The following is a 16,488-nucleotide window of genomic DNA, read 5'->3' on the forward strand; positions in this document are numbered from 1 at the left end:
CAGCTGTGGCCATGTTTTAGTTCAAATCTTTTAGAAGTACTGAAAGGGTTCCTCAAGATGAAGATGACTTCTCCCTCCCTTACCAAGTTGCAGCAACCCCCATGCTGGAGAGTCTCCTATTGGCCCATCCATTTCAAGAATCTGCCCATCCTCCATAATTGCATGGTCAGTGCAGCGTCTGGCCATTAATTGGCCAATCAAGGCAAAATCAATATCAGGTGAGCGGTCTTGACATAGTGCATTTGACTTCGGGGCCCTATCCAGAATGGAAAATCATACCCATAGACTTCCCAAATAATTCACCTTCTGAGGAAAAGTTCTGCAGTTTTTTTTTCTGGTCTCTAAAGGTCAATTAGCAAAACTCTAAAATACCTTTTTTACAACCTATCTTATTCTTCTGGATCCTTTGCATTTCTTGTATTCATTGTTGCCCTGGGCTACAAATCAGAAGTCCAGCAACAAAATTCCAATCTGCCTCTGAATAATTAATTCATCTTTCACTTACCTTAACCAGCTACCCGCCACTTATGGACATGTAGCCATTCCACCCCAGCCTTGCCTTGTCAAAAATGGCTCAGAGCAGCATGGTGATGAAAAGCTGCAATTATCCGCCCATCTGCCTCAGTTTCCACAACCTTATCAGGGTGAAAATCCAGCCCTGTGATTCTGTATGGTCTATGGAAGGATGAGCATGAAGAGCTCAATAGCCTTCTCTTCTTCTATCATTTCTCAAGTGTTTGAATGCATTGGTGTACCAATTTGCTATGTTACAGAGTAATAGAATGCATAGTATCACAAGTAAAGCAGATTTATAGGCATATTTCCTGTAGAAAGTAAGGAAAAATAAAAGGCAAGTCAACCTGACTCACACTCATGCACTTTGCAATCAGCAGCAGGAATTTGCAGTTACACAGCACTATTGATGGAGAAAAATATCCAAAAGTTTTTCACAAAGGTATAAAGAAAATCAGTCCAAGGCTGGGTGCACAGGGCTTAGGAACAGGTTGCTTACCTCTCCACTTAAGAATGGTGTGCAGCACTGAGGAGAGAAAGACAACAAAGAAATAATTTAAAAAAACAAAAGTACCTTCCAGACTCTTTCTGGGGTGCCTGTAGAGTATTTTACTTCAAACTGGACCAGATATGGTTCAGGATTTGGACCTGTCCAACTTAGTTTGAAAAATCCTTCAGATGTCATTTCAGTTTGAAGATTTAATGGAGGATTTGTCTTAACTGCAACATACAAAGTATTGTTATAATGAAATTAGTCTTACTATGACAGTCAACACATATGGAGCACACTTCAAAACCATCATCTTATTTTGAATAAAGGCCTCAATCTAAACATCTTCCAGATGTCATATAGCTTGCTGTATACTTCCAGCACCTTCTGATATTATCTCAGATTTCCAGCATCCTTTTGTCTTTTTAGTCCTATTGGATAATGCTTCCATTCCAAGTATATCACTGCTGGACCTCTCAACACTAGCCCACAGGGTAATTGTAAGTCTTACCGCTATCCAGGTAGAATAGTAAACTTAAACATTCCACCTGTATTTTTTTTAGCATATTTTCATACACATTTTGTTTCCCTTTGGGGAATAGCAGGCAGGTGGTGGAAGGATTCTGGGGCTGATCATTAACCCATTGAACCGCAACATGAATAAGACCTAGTGCGGGACTTGAACCCAGAACTTCTGGCCCAGAAGTAGGTACACTACCATTGCGAACAAGACCTTCTTCCAGCTCAGTTCAAAACAATGTGCAATGCAGTCAACAATTGGGCCAGCAGGAGAGCTCTCACATCAATATCTTTTCAAATCGCTGACACGTCTGAATTAGTTTTAAGGGCTAAGATGAAATGCAGATCCAAGCTATCACAGTGGAGCTACCTGCTGCCAAGTCCATCATTGATCTGAGCTGAATGTCTCCCTTCTGGCCATCAGAACGACTTTGGCAGGTCTCCTGAAGATGCTGTACCAGGGAATAATGTACCAGAATGTTCCCAAGAAATAGGAAAAAAGCATTTTAAAATTTCCAATCTTGAATACATGAGGATGGTCTTTGCAAGGAAGGACATATGACCAGTTCCTCTATAATTTAAAGCAATTGCTGTATTTTTCAATGCACTATAACTTTTCTTTGTCTCTACCAAGTTGCTTCTTTTGATCTCCCTTTCTCATCTGCTTCAGTATTTTATTGAAGTCATCTCACTTTTGGTAGTTACACTTAAAGCCTTCACCTTTACAATAAATAACATTTGTTTTAAACATGGCTGAACAACTTGTGGTGCTACAACATGGTAATAGATTTTGCATTTGACACTGAATTGACATGTATCACTCCTGTCATTTGAAATCAAGCCATTCAACATAGATCTCATTGCTGTTAGGAAAACTGAACATCTCAAAATTGATTACTCAATAATGTTCAGATCAGAGGCAAAACTGACCAGAGAATGAGTAATGTGCCATAAATGAATTCCTAAATGTTTCTCCCTCTCACCCTTTGATGTTCTGTAGTTTCTGTGCTATGGTATTCTATTACTATGATTTTCCATTCAAACCTAGGACTCCTATTTTTTTTTAAACCAGCGAGAATCCTTTGAGTTAATGAAGAGAATAAGTTGATGTAGCGTTTTCTATTTTTTGACTAAGAATACATTTTAAACTAAACCTAATCAAATTGTGGACTGACAAGCCTGTCGATAAACAGAAAAGACAAAACCAGTATCAGAGAGGTGTGCAGCAGTGCATTAAGCAACACAAGGACAACTTTGCATAAATTATAGGAGGTGATGCTACACTGTGACCTATTTATAACATAGCACTATCAAGGTTTATTGGTTAAAGACTTCTCAATAATGGGCGAGGTTTTCCAGCCCTACTCATGAAGGTGCCTGCCGCTAGTTGGACCAGAAAATCCCAGCCAATGTTACCACTTTACTGAAAACGCATTTTTAAAATAATATAGGTCACATAAGTGGCCATTAGGTCCTTAATAGAGAACTTTTGCATTCATTTAAAAAATTATATTCTTTTAAAATCAATTTGACCACAAAGATAGTACAGCTTCACATATTATTAGAAAGAGTATTTAATAATGTGTGAAATATGGATTCAATTCCCAATACCACTGAATTCCCAGTATCAACTATGCCACCATAAAGGGTTGCCAGCAGAAGCTAGAGAAAGAAGGAAATTCAGTGAGGTTGTCAAGTTTTAAGCATAGTTTTTAAGCCTCTCAGCAGAAAGGTCGCTGTCTAAGACCTTTCAGCCATAGTGCACCGAGGGGCTGGGAATTGCATAGACCCCTTGGGCTGTATGACTCACATTGAATGTATGCAGTGAATACTACATGTATTGAAGCACCTCAGAGTGCAACATGATCTATGTCGATAACTTGAATACCATTGCACTGACTGACTGCCTGTAATGACCATTTTTAAATGTCCGTAATGTTCAGTGATTGTATTGTATTGACATGCTCTATGTGGAAAACTTGAATATGATTGCACTTTTTGTGATGGCCATTTTGAAATGTTTTGTGACATTCTTTCAGATATTTTATGAATGAAGTATATTTATGCAAAAAAAAAAGTGTGATCTGAACTGCAACTGATGGAGTGCTCAGAAAAAGGATAACCAAATGTCTTGGCTGCACTTGGCAAATGACATATGAAGGAAAATAAAGTTCACCTTCAAGAAATAAACAAATAAATATAATTTACTGCATTGCCCAGTTTTCTAGTGCAAATGTATATTACTGGTTTTGGTCATAACTACTGATCATTTGTGATCCATTGGCTCTGGTTTATCTAACTAATATAGTTATGGCTCACACGGCATGATATGGGTAGCATATTCCAAGTAATTATTGTAATTTTCTATTAAACTTAGGGTTTTCCTCAAGGCTGAAACCAGCTGATTCCACTTATTATGTACAACTGTTCTCAATTAGACTAGGGGCAGTTTTAGTCCAGTCCTTAATAAACAAGAATACTTCACAAAAAGTACCAATAATTTGTCTCTCACTCAGATAGTCCCTAACAATGCCTGCAAAACAGAAAAATTATATTAGTGTAGTTGGTGTTCATCTCTGGACAGTCAGTTGGTGAAAGAGAGTATTGGAGCCAATCTTTACTCAGTCTTATATTTATTTACAGAGTTAAACATTACAAGCATACACCTCCTAACACAACCGCACCCCAGTTCAATAAGTATCTCTGTAACTCTTTTCGAGTCAAAACAATTAACTAAATTAACAATAACAAGGGAGAAATTAAGCACAGCCCCTAAGTCAGGTCAGCTGTAAAATCAAGGAAAAAACTTTAAAGGAACCATACAAACATCAAACCAAGATGTGCTTAAAGGGGTCAACAAAACACCCCAGTCCCCGCCGTGCCCACCGGGCACGGAAGGCCTCGATGGTGCCGGCAGACACCGCGTGCTCCCTTTCCAGGGATATCCGGCCGCGAACGTAGCCGCGGAAGAGGGACAAACAATCGGGCGGGACTCCCCCGTCGATCGCCCGCTGCCTGGACCTATTGATGGCCAACTTGGCCAGGCCCAGGAGCAGGTTCACGAGGAGGTCCTCCTCCTTCCCGACCCCCTTCCGCACCAGGTGTCCGTAGATCAGGAGCGTGGGACTGAAGTGCAAACAAAATAGTAACAAAAGATTTTTTAAATAACTAAAAAGGGAGTGCAGCCTAAGACACCCTATATATGCATGGTCGACGGACTCCACAAGACCGCAAAAAGGGCAAGTGTCCTGGGAGTCCGTGAACCTGAACATCCTCCTATTGTAGGGGACTGCTGCATGCAACACCCTCCAACCCAGGTCCCCGATAGAAAGAGGGAGAACACCTCCGTAGAGGGCCTCCCATCGGGGGTCTCTGCCGCCGGACGGCAACAAGGCACGCCAGGGCGTGTCCAGGCGGCGGACCAGGGCGAGAAAATGGAAGGTGTGCAGCAGCAGTCCGTACAGTAAGTATCTCTGTATATGTACTTAAGTGAAACCCTAGTTAATGCCCACTACCTGCATACAATTAATATATAATTAACAATTAGGGAGATATTCCTGTAAAGTATAAACGGAGTAACAGAGATGTGCAAGAATTAAGTGTCCAGATATCTCCCTTTATGACATTTACTAACCCCTTCTTCCCACAATGGATAGGCTGTAGAAGCTCAATCTAGCAATCCAATCACTATTTCTTGAGTTTCCTTACTTTCTCTACTATGCATTTCAACCTTGCAAGATGTGGCATAGCAGGAACATAACACTTTGAGATCTCTCCAGACTTACCTACATTAATAGGTGTGACAAACATCAAAGAAGACTGGAAGGTTTCAGAATTGGTGATCAATTCTATCCACATGAAATACTTCCGATTTAGGTCAATGGAAGATATAATGCACTTAATTGTGTGCTGCTGATAGCAGTTACTAACAAACATTGACAAGTTGCCTTCCTTCTGGTCAAATGATCTGCAAATGACAGAAGCAAAGGCAGCTTAGGTATTAATCCTTCGTGGAATGGAGGAATCAAGGATAACCTTGATTCTTCAAGATAGCAAACCAGAAGATCTTAAACAAAACAGAAAATGTTGGAAACACTCAGCAGGTAATAATATCTATGGGGAGAAGCTGGCATTTCAGGTATTCTGCTCAGATGATTCTGATATCCACGTTCATACACAAGAAGTAATCACTTGGATGGTGTGCAAGAGAGCTGTCAGTATTTATGAAACAGTGAAAACCAGCACAAAAAGTCCAACAAGTAAGATTCCAGTGTTCCCCTATGGTCATTAAATTGAGTTTGAAGGGAACATTATCCAAACAAACTCAATACATTTCTTCGCTTGCAAGAATTAATCATATTTTCAAAGGAGCTGTCATTTAAACTTCACAGGACTTTTTCTTTTAGATGCAGAGACCCAAGTTGACACTCCCAATTCCCTGAGTTCCTCGGGGTAGTGTCCTAGGCTCTACCAACTTCAGTTGCTTCATCAATGACCTTCCTTCCATTATAAAGTCAGAAGTGGGAATATTCGCTGATGATTGCACAATGTTCAGCACCATTTGCGACTCCTCAGATACTGAAGCAGTCCTTGTCCAAATGCAGCAGGACCTGGACAATATCCAGGCTTGGGCTGACAAGTGGCAAGTAAGAGTCACACCACACATGTGCCAGGCAATGACCATCTCCAACAAGAGAGAATCTAACCATTGCCCCTTGACATTCAATGGCATTAGCATCACTGAATCCCCCACTATCAACATCCTGGTGGTTACCATTGACCTGAAACTGAACTGAGCTAGCCATATAAATACTGTGGCTACAAGAGCAGATCAGAGGCTAGGAATCCTGTGGCGAGTAACTCACACCCTGACTCCCCCAAGCATGTCCATCATCTACAAGGCACAAGTCAGGAGAGTGATGAAATACTCTTCACTTGCCTGGATAAGTGCAGCTCCAACAACACTTAAGTAGCTTGGCACCATCCAGGACAAAGCAGCTGGCTTGATTGGCACCCCTTCCACAAACATTCACTCCCTCCACCACCAACACACAGTGGCAGCAGTGTGTACCATCTACAAGATGCACTGCGGGAACTCACCAAGCCTCCTTAGACAGCAGCCTCCAAACCCATGACCGCTACCATCCAGAAAGACAAGGGCAGCAAACACATGGGAACACCAACGCTTGGAAGTTCCCCATTATGTCACTCATCATCCTAACTTGGAAATATATCGCCATTCCTTCACTGTCTCTGGCACTCCCTCCCTAACAGCACTGTGGGTGTTCCTACACCACGTGGACTAGAGCGATTCAAGAAAGTGGCTCACCACCACCTTCTCAAGGGCAATTAGGGATGACCAATAAATGCTTGCCTAGCTAGTGACACCCAAATCACATGAATGAATAAAAAAACACTTAATCTGGCCTTAATATGCAAACTGCCGTGATCGTTGATGCTTTACAGCGCCCATGTTCCTCTTACACTACCAAAGTATATTTAAGAGTTAACAGGCTCAGGTTGCTAAAATAAGTTTGTGTGATCCTTACAAGCAGCACTTATAATATAAACAATGGTTATCTGCTAGCCATTTCCCCATCACAGATTCTTGGTAGACTTGCTCCACTCAATATCTATTCACAGCCCGCTTAATTATGCAATGCTGCTGATAGCAATCAATGTTATTCCTTCTCTTTGAATTCCAGTAATGGAAAAGGATGCTACTAAAATATTATAGCTCCTATTTTAACACAACTAAAATTAAAGTCACCATGTGAGGAATTTCAGGCACAGATCTACATCATATCGCCCAGTCTGTGGTGCAAAGTATTGAAGCAGTTTTGGGAATAGCCCTCAAGCAATCTCATAATAAAAGATTAGTAGATAGCACTGCTATAAACACAATCTTCAGCTTCTTCCCTGTCTTCAGAGACTCTTGGTCAGCTAGGCTATGTTAACAAATTAGTTTACCAAGCTTCCATTTACTCACAGTGTATTCAAATGGTACATCCTGCACTTTACTAACTTCTTGATCTTCCAGTCGCTTGGTTTCATGTCACAAACCAACTGCGTGAAGTCTCCAGCTGTCCAGCATTTGATGTTCATTCTGATACCTGAGAAGAGTAAATTGATTAAAACGAAATCCTGTGAAAGCTGAGACTAATGATAGTCAAGAAAATGTAATTTTGTACACTTTATAAGTTGATTTAATGGTTTCTCCAAGGGTTCAGTGGAATAATGCACCAAGCAATGGGAAACTGCAACATATAAAACAGAAACATCCTATATTTCATTATTGGTCTGCACGGCTTGGATGGCAGTAGGATGTTCCAATTGGCATTGGTGCCCCTGAACTAAAGGGGAAGGTGAAGAAAAGGATAACAGCCAGATTCCTGCTCCTCATTGTGACACCAGACATACCTGCTGAAAAAAAAGCATATATGCAAGTTCAATGGAGATCAAACTCTTTCAAGTTATCAACAGTCACAGATTGCAACTCTTTCAAGTACAATCACAGTTCTTGGTTTCCGGGAGTGGGACATGAACCCACAACCCCCTGATTCAAAGGCGAGGGTGCTATGAACTGAGCCACAGCTGACACCTCCATCAATGGAGATCAAGTTGGACTCTCTATCATCCATGATCAAGCAGATCAAACACCCAACCTATAAATTCACACACAAAGAATGATCACTTGAAAAGTTATTAGGGCCCAAAATTTGGTTGGGTAGTATCTGCATTAATGGCACTAAAGATGTCATTAGGGGTCCAAAAATGGCATCTGTCCTACAGTCAAACATTAGTTGCTGGCCACACTGGTTGGTATTTTGATGAGGTCCTTAACACAGGTGCTAAGAACACATGCCAGGTGTATGTAAATAGATTGTGACTTGATTTGATTTCAGTGGTACCATTTTTGACCTAAAAGCTCTAGCTACATCTTTTCTTAATCTTACGCATCTGAACATGCATTCAACAGCAGGAAGCTCCCCAATGCAGTTTAATGACCTCATCAACCACTGTCAGGTTAGTTGTTGATTGATTTCTACTGGCTGTTGCTGTGTTAATAGAAGTGTTTGGAGGTTTGTACTTCTATGTAAAGTTGGTGAAGTCTAAGGGGAGTGGCTTTGCATGCAGTGAAAGTCTTGTTTCTCACTTTAAGGGATCTGCACAAGCCACTTACTCTCAGTCATGGGTACGCAATTTTTGGAGTTTATTTCTGAGGCATCTGGTATGGGGCAGCCAGCCTTGTCGTATGCATGGATTTGAACTGAAAAAGTATTGCAAATTGACTAAAAAGGCTAAGGTGAGGCTAGTTGCTAGTGGTTTTGAAGATTAAATAGATGACACAGATGTTAGAATGGGCTCTCCCATAGCTGGGAAAGTAATCTTAAAATCGTTTTTGCTCTTTTGGCACATATTCACAGGAGTGTAGATCGATTGACATAAAAGCTTCATTTATGCAAAGTGATACTTATCTAAAAGGAGTGTTTAGAAGCAGCCCAAAGAGACTGAAGATGGAAAAGGAAAACAATAGAAACTAAACATATGCCTCTATGACATGAATGATGCTTCCTGGGTAAGGTAATTTCTGGTGAGATCTACTTTACTGAAAATAGACTGTTTTCAACTAAAAGCAGATCCCACAATGTTTTATTGGTGTCATAAAGGAAAACCTTCAGAAATCTTCATGATATATGCTGATAATTTCTTATGAGGTGTTACTATGGGATTTCAGAAATGTGATATTAATAAGATTAGGGTAGAATTTAAAATTGAGAGTCAGTCTTGTGAGACTTTTAAATTGGTCTAGGTATTAAGCAATGTAGGTCTGGAATAACTTCAAATCAACTATCCTATTTAGAAAATGTTACTCCCACCCCAGCTAATTGGGCTAGATCATCACAGAAAGATGATGTTCTGACTAAAGAGACAGAGCAATTGCAAAGCTTGATTGGTCAGTTGAACTGGTTGGACACACAGACTAGAGCAGATGCTAGTTTTAATTTATTTGTTAAGTACCATGATGAAAGCCAAAAACTAGAGTATGTTTTAAGGGCAAATAAAACACTTAAAAAAATTATATCTGGAGTCTTTAAGTGACCTAAAGACTAGTCATTTTTAGTAATGCTTCATGTGCGAATGTTCCTGATGAGTATCTAAGTTCAGCTGGTTTCATAATATTTCCATGTGGGTGAAAATGGGAAATGAGGTTCTTTAGCTTGGGGAGCTAAGAAAATAAAAAGGTTGTAGAAACACGGCTTCTCGTGGAGGCAGTGAATAGGGGATAATATTTGTCAAATACTTTTAAGTTAAATTCTGTACAATGGACATACCGATGATAATAAACCCATTGGATGTTATATAGATAATTGTTCATTATGGGATAATGTATATTCTACAAAAAATGTAAATGAGCAATTGTTTCAGATCGACTTTGCTGGCTTGAAACAAATGCGGAGAGAGAGGAAATTTTAAAAATTAAATGGTAAGTCATCAACTCTAGAATGAAATGCATGAACGCAGAAATTGGTAGGGGTCCTTGCTGAGAACTGTCTCGCAATGTGTCTCTATAGAATATGATTTGTTTTGAAATTTTGGTCATACATATAGAATCTAATTTTATATGATTGTTAATTATAGATTAACTGTGTTTAATTGTGTGCAGGTGGTGGGCTTTAAATGGGAATTCACTTCAGCTCCATAAAAAGACACTGACTAAAACTGTGGGTGTTGGGGTTAGGAGTTATATGCCTGTAATGTGTAACTCTGCACATAAATACAAAAAATGCATAAAGCTTGGCAACTGGCTTTCTGGATTAAAACACTCTGCAGCAAATCTCATGTGCAACCTCACCATCTGGTGAGCTGGCACATGGGCTACCATTTCCCCTCCCCTGGATGCAGGTCACTCATACCCAAGGTCTCAAAATGTGCACACTCTACCTCTAAGCTAATCTTTAAAATATGCACAGTGTTACTATCTGAGCTGGTGGCTGCAAGTGTGAGAGGAAGAAAGTGAAACTGCCTTCTTGCTTTTCCACCTCTTTCTCTCCTACCACTGCCTGGCCAGGTGACAGTTCTTGGATATCTGAAAGGAGAATGGCACAAGGGTAGATTTGCATTGAGAGGAGATGAGGAAACTAAAAGGTATGTACTTAGAACATCTACAACTTGTGGATCATAAAAGATTGTGGGATGAGGAGAAGTGGAATTTAAGAACATGAGAAATCGAAGCAAGAGTTGACCATGCAACATGTCAGCCCTGCTCAACCATTCAATATGATCATGGATAATCTCAGGTTTCAACTCCACTTTCCTGTCAGCTCACCATATCCCTCGATTCATTGAGAGGCCAAATATCAGTCTATCCCAGCCTTAAATGTATTTAACAATGAAGCATCCGCAACCATCTGAGGCAGAGAATTCAAAAGGTTCATAACCTTTTGATTGAAGTAATTTCTCCTCTTCTCAGTCCTAAATAATCGATCCCTTATCCTGAGACTGTGCTCCCGTGTTATCGATTCTCCGATCAGCGGAGGCAAGCTCTCAGTGTCTGTCCTGTCAAGCCCCTTCAGAATCTTGTATGTTTCAATGAGATTGCCTCTCATTCTTCTAGACCATAGAGTATAGGTCTAATGTACTTGGCCTCTCATCATAGGACAACTCTCTCATCCCAGGGACCAATTTATTGAACTGTTGCTATACCACCATCGATGCAAGATATCCTGCCTTAAATACAGAGAACAAAACTGCACAGTATTCCAGGTGTGTTCTCACCAAAGCTCTGTACAACTGAAGCAAGACTTCTTTATTCCTGCACTTCATTCTCCTCGCAATAAAGGCTAACATGCACTTGCCTTCTTAATTGCTTGCTGTACCTGCATGCTAACTTTATGCATTCCTCAAGCACATCCAAGTCTCTCTGAACATCAACATTTGCAGGTTTCACACCTTTCAAAGTATTCTGCTGTTCTATTCTTATGACCAAAGTAAATAACCTCACACTTACCCACATTATACTTCATCTCCCATCTTGTTGCCCAGTATTTTGTGTCCTGCTCACAGCTTACATTTCCACCTAGCTTTATATTGTCAGCAAACTTGGATACATTAATCTCTGTTTCTTCATCTAAATCATTAATATAGATTCTAAATATTTGAAGCCTCAGCACTGATCTTTGTGGGACTCCACTAGTCACAGTGTGCCAACTTGAAAATGCCCATTTATGCCTCCTCTTTATTTCCTGTCCATTAACCAATCCTCTATCCATGATAATATATTACCCCCAAACTCCATGAGCTCTTATGTTGCCTAATAACCTTTTATGTGGCACCTTATCAAATGTTTTTGGAAATCCAGGTATACTACAGCTACTGGTTCCCCTTTATCTACCCTATTAGCGACATCCTCAAAAAATCTGATAAATTTGTCAAACATGGTTTACTTTCATAAAACCATGTTGACTTAGAAAACCATTGTATGGTTAGAACATGTGCATTGTTAAGGCTTTCTTAGTAATAGATTCCAGCATTTTCCCAACGATTGATGTCAGGCCTATAGTTATCTTTTTCTCTCCCCCTCCTTTATTAAAAAGCTCTTACATTTGCCAACCTCCAACCCAACGGGAGCATTCCCAAAGCTAAGGAACTTTGGAAATTCATAGCCAGCCCATCCACTATCTCTGCAGCCATCTCTTTTAGGTGTGGGCCATCAGGTCCCAGGGATTTGTCAGATTTTAGTTCCTTAAGTTTCTTCAATACTGTTTCTCTGCCAATATTAATTACCTTAATTTCCTTACTCTTTTTGCCCCTAGGTTACCCTCTTTTTATGGTATGCAACTTGTGTCTTCTACTGTGAAGGCAGACTGAGTATTTATTCAATAGTTCTGTCATTTTCTTATTCTCCATGATCGTTTCTCTTGTCTCTGCTTCTAAGGGACTAACATTTACTTTACCTGCTCTCTTCCTTTTTATATATTTATAAAAGCTCTTATGATATGTTTTTATATTCCAAGTTAGTTTACTCTCATATTCTAACTTTTCCCTTTTTAAGCAACTTTTTGCAGCCCTTTGTCGTTTTCTAAAACATTCCCAATCCTCAGACTTGACGCTATTCTTTGCAACATTATAAGCCTCTTCTTTTAATCTAATCCTATCCTTAAACTTACTGAATGAGCTACAATTGGGTCTTTCTTGCTGAGTTTTTGTTTGTTAATGGGATATATTTTTGTTGAACATTTTGAATTGTTTCTTTAAATGTTTCTCACTGTTTACTTACCCATACCTTTTAGTATATTTGCCCAATCAACCTTAGCTAAATCTCCCCTCTTACCTATGTAATTGGCATTGTTTAAGATTTTCATTTGTGATTAGATTAATGTCACTTGCAAACCTAACATGGAATGCAATTGTATTATGATCATTATTTCTCAGTGGATCTTTTACTATGAAATTACTAACTAACCCTGCCTCATTACACAATACTAGATCTAAAATAGTTTTTTCCCTACTTGGTTGCACAACGTACTGGTTCAGGAAACTGTCATAAAAACATTCTACTAATGTATTTATTAGACCACCCTTGCCAATTTGATTGTCCCAGTCTATATGAAGATTGAGATTAACCCTGCCTCGTTGCACAATTCTAGACCTAAAATAGCTTTATCCCTAATCAGTTCCACAATGTATTGTTCCAGGAAATTGTCACAAAAGCATTCTATAAACTCATCTTCCATCCTACCTTTGCCAATTTGATTGGTCCAGTCTATAAGAAGATGAAAGTCCTCCATGATTATTGCATTGCTTTTGTTACAAGCTCCAATTATTTTTTGTTTATTGCTCCGTCCAACTGTATAATTACTGTTAGGGGGCCCATAAATTACTCCTAACAGTGTTTTCCTGGTCCTGTTTTTCCTAATCTCCACTCATACTGATTCTACTTCCTGATCTTCAGAGCGCAGATCCATTTTCACTAATGTCCTTATGTCATTCTTTACCACCTTGACTACCCCTCCTCTTTGTTATTCTGTCTATCTTTCCAAAATATTGTGAACCCTGAAATATTTATTTCCAAACCTTACAAGATATAAGGGGGATTAGATATGAGCATACTATTATCTTTGATGGTTTCAGCCCCACTGCTGGCCATGGCCTCAGTCATGGATGCTCCAATGATGGTGAGCACCGCCGCCTTTATTAGAATGGGGACATGCAGCCGCTAGTTTATTCTTTGTGGTTGTGCTCCACCTTGCCTTGCAAGAGAGAGGGAAGCTTGTCAATGAATGTAGCGCAATGTGCTTGGCTGGTATGGATGTCTTAATTGAATAGCTCCCAGTGTGTGCAAGTTATGAGATGTAGGTATGAGGCTTGCAGCAATGCTACTGGTGTGAGGGTGAGGTGAAGCTACGAATATGAGGCATGAGTTCTCAGCAACAGAAATTGTTGGTAGATGAGTGATGGGGTTGTGGTACATTGAGCAATGCCTCAGTCTAGTTTGCTGTTGATGAGATATGACATTTGAAGGTACATTCACTGATCTTGTCCACTCATATGAGATCATTGAACTTCTTATCGCACGGCAGCTAGATCCACAAGTCTACATAGCCAGCATTGACTATGATGGTAATCTCCTCCTACTTCTTTTGCAGTGGCTGTATGGGAGGCCATTTGACCCTCCCTATGGGCTGAGGACCTTGATCCTCCTGGACCAAAGCCTCTAAGTGCTGTGTCAGAGAACCTTGGGACTTGCTTTCTCCCCTGTTGTGCCAGTCACTGTTTTTCCAGGTCAGACACTCTTCCCCAGGCTGCTCCAGTCAAATGCATTCCCCCTTCAAGAATCTGGCTTTAAGTATCGGAGGGCAGCTTGAACTCATGCAAACCTCTCACACTCTTGTGTCCCTGCTCAGGTGTGCAGACACTCAACAGCAAACTCAACACTGGCTGCACACTTCAACAATGTAAATGAGTGTGTCGCACAAATTTTGCATGCTTCCTGCATCAATTTAACCACACATTGCAATCCCTGTGCCCTTTTCCAGGCCTCATCAAATTTTGTGCCTATTGGGTCTCTAGGTGCATGTTGAAGTATGTGCAAGCATGAATCACTACTTTTAGAATGGGAGAAAATTGAAAGATTAACAGCTCTACTCTACCCACTGATGTTTTATGCTGTTTCCCGAAACCTGAATAGCATGTGAATTGTAGAAATGATATTGGCCCAAATCTTCTGATCAGCACCTAAACTGCTGTATTTGATGCTGATCAGACAGAAAACTGCGCACTTACCTGGATACATTTAAAAGGTTCCGACTTCCAATGCAGCAGCCAGAAGAACTCCACATGCAACCAGCAGCAAAGAGAATCAGTGCAGAAGATACGCCCCCTTTTTATGGCACTAGCTGCCGTAAGGGAAGTTTAAATGTCCAGTGTGAATGTTAGTGAATGGGTAAATGGATGAATGTTAGTGAACGGGTAAATGGATGAATGTTAGTGAACGGGTAAATGGATGAATGTTAGTGAACGGGTAAATGGATGAATGTTAGTGAACGGGTAAATGGATGAATGTTAGTGAACGGGTAAATGGATGAATGTTAGTGAACGGGTAAATGGATGAATGTTAGTGAACGGGTAAATGGATGAATGTTAGTGAACGGGTAAATGGATGAATGTTAGTGAACGGGTAAATGGATGAATGTTAGTGAACGGGTAAATGGATGAATGTTAGTGAACGGGTAAATGGATGAATGTTAGTGAACGGGTAAATGGATGAATGTTAGTGAACGGGTAAATGGATGAATGTTAGTGAACGGGTAAATGGATGAATGTTAGTGAACGGGTAAATGGATGAATGTTAGTGAACGGGTAAATGGATGAATGTTAGTGAACGGGTAAATGGATGAATGTTAGTGAACGGGTAAATGGATGAATGTTAGTGAACGGGTAAATGGATGAATGTTAGTGAACGGGTAAATGGATGAATGTTAGTGAACGGGTAAATGGATGAATGTTAGTGAACGGGTAAATGGATGAATGTTAGTGAACGGGTAAATGGATGAATGTTAGTGAACGGGTAAATGGATGAATGTTAGTGAACGGGTAAATGGATGAATGTTAGTGAACGGGTAAATGGATGAATGTTAGTGAACGGGTAAATGGATGAATGTTAGTGAACGGGTAAATGGATGAATGTTAGTGAACGGGTAAATGGATGAATGTTAGTGAACGGGTAAATGGATGAATGTTAGTGAATGGGTAAATGGATGAATGTTAGTTAACGGTGGGTAGGTGGGTGAGGTAACTGGGTAGAGAGGGTGAGGTAAGTGGGTAGAGCGGTAAGGGGGTAGGGTGGCAGGTAGGTAGTGTTCCTAGGTGGGTAGAATTCCCAAATGGGTAGAATTCCCAAATAGGTAGGGTGGCAGGTGGGTAGGGTGGCAGGTAGGTGAGGTGAGTGAGTGGGTAAATGGGTTGGGGGTTAGTCAGTTCGGATCAGGGGGTTAGTCAGTTCGGGTCAGGAGGAGTTGTCAGGTCGGGGGCTAGTGAGGTCAGGTTCAGCGGGGTGGTTGGATCGGGTCAGGTCTTGTGGGGATTCGGGGGCTCAGTGGGGTGAGTGGGAGAGGGTCAATTGTATAGTTACCCAGAAGTTAGACCAGGATTTTTCTGTCTAACATTTGCTAATTAAGTAAGTCGGAACAGTTGGAAGTCTCCAACTCTGACTCAAAGTCAGAGACATTTGCAGAGGGTCCCAAGGAGCAGTGGAATTGACCATTGGAAGTTCAAACTTCCTGGGCAATTCCTAAGGAGTCAGCACATCAGCACTTCCGCATGGCCCTGACATGCATTTTGCGACCGGAGACCAGAAGATCTGGGCCATTATATTTCAATTAACTTCAAACACTCCAACATGCCCGAAGGAAGTGATTTTGATTATTCCATTTTCATGCCTCTTTGAAACTCCTGTTCCACCC

The 16,488-nt window shown here is 40.5% G+C and overlaps 1 protein-coding gene across 2 annotated transcripts in view; it reads right to left on the reverse strand.

The window, feature by feature from the left end:
- Positions 1 to 16,488, reverse strand: part of lepr (leptin receptor) — a 164,290-nt gene that overhangs the window by 104,412 nt on the left and 43,390 nt on the right. For both annotated transcript variants that reach the window (XM_078561288.1, XM_078561287.1), the window contains exons 4-6: positions 7,512 to 7,635; positions 5,308 to 5,489; positions 1,088 to 1,233 (exon numbers count right to left, since the gene is read on the reverse strand). In XM_078561288.1, coding sequence (XP_078417414.1) covers positions 1,088 to 1,233; positions 5,308 to 5,489; positions 7,512 to 7,635 — 452 coding nt within the window. The remainder of the gene's footprint in view (positions 1 to 1,087; positions 1,234 to 5,307; positions 5,490 to 7,511; positions 7,636 to 16,488) is intronic.

Source organism: Cetorhinus maximus, chromosome 17, assembly GCF_964194155.1.
Source record: "Cetorhinus maximus chromosome 17, sCetMax3.hap1.1, whole genome shotgun sequence".
NCBI classification, from domain to species: Eukaryota; Metazoa; Chordata; class Chondrichthyes; order Lamniformes; family Cetorhinidae; genus Cetorhinus; species Cetorhinus maximus.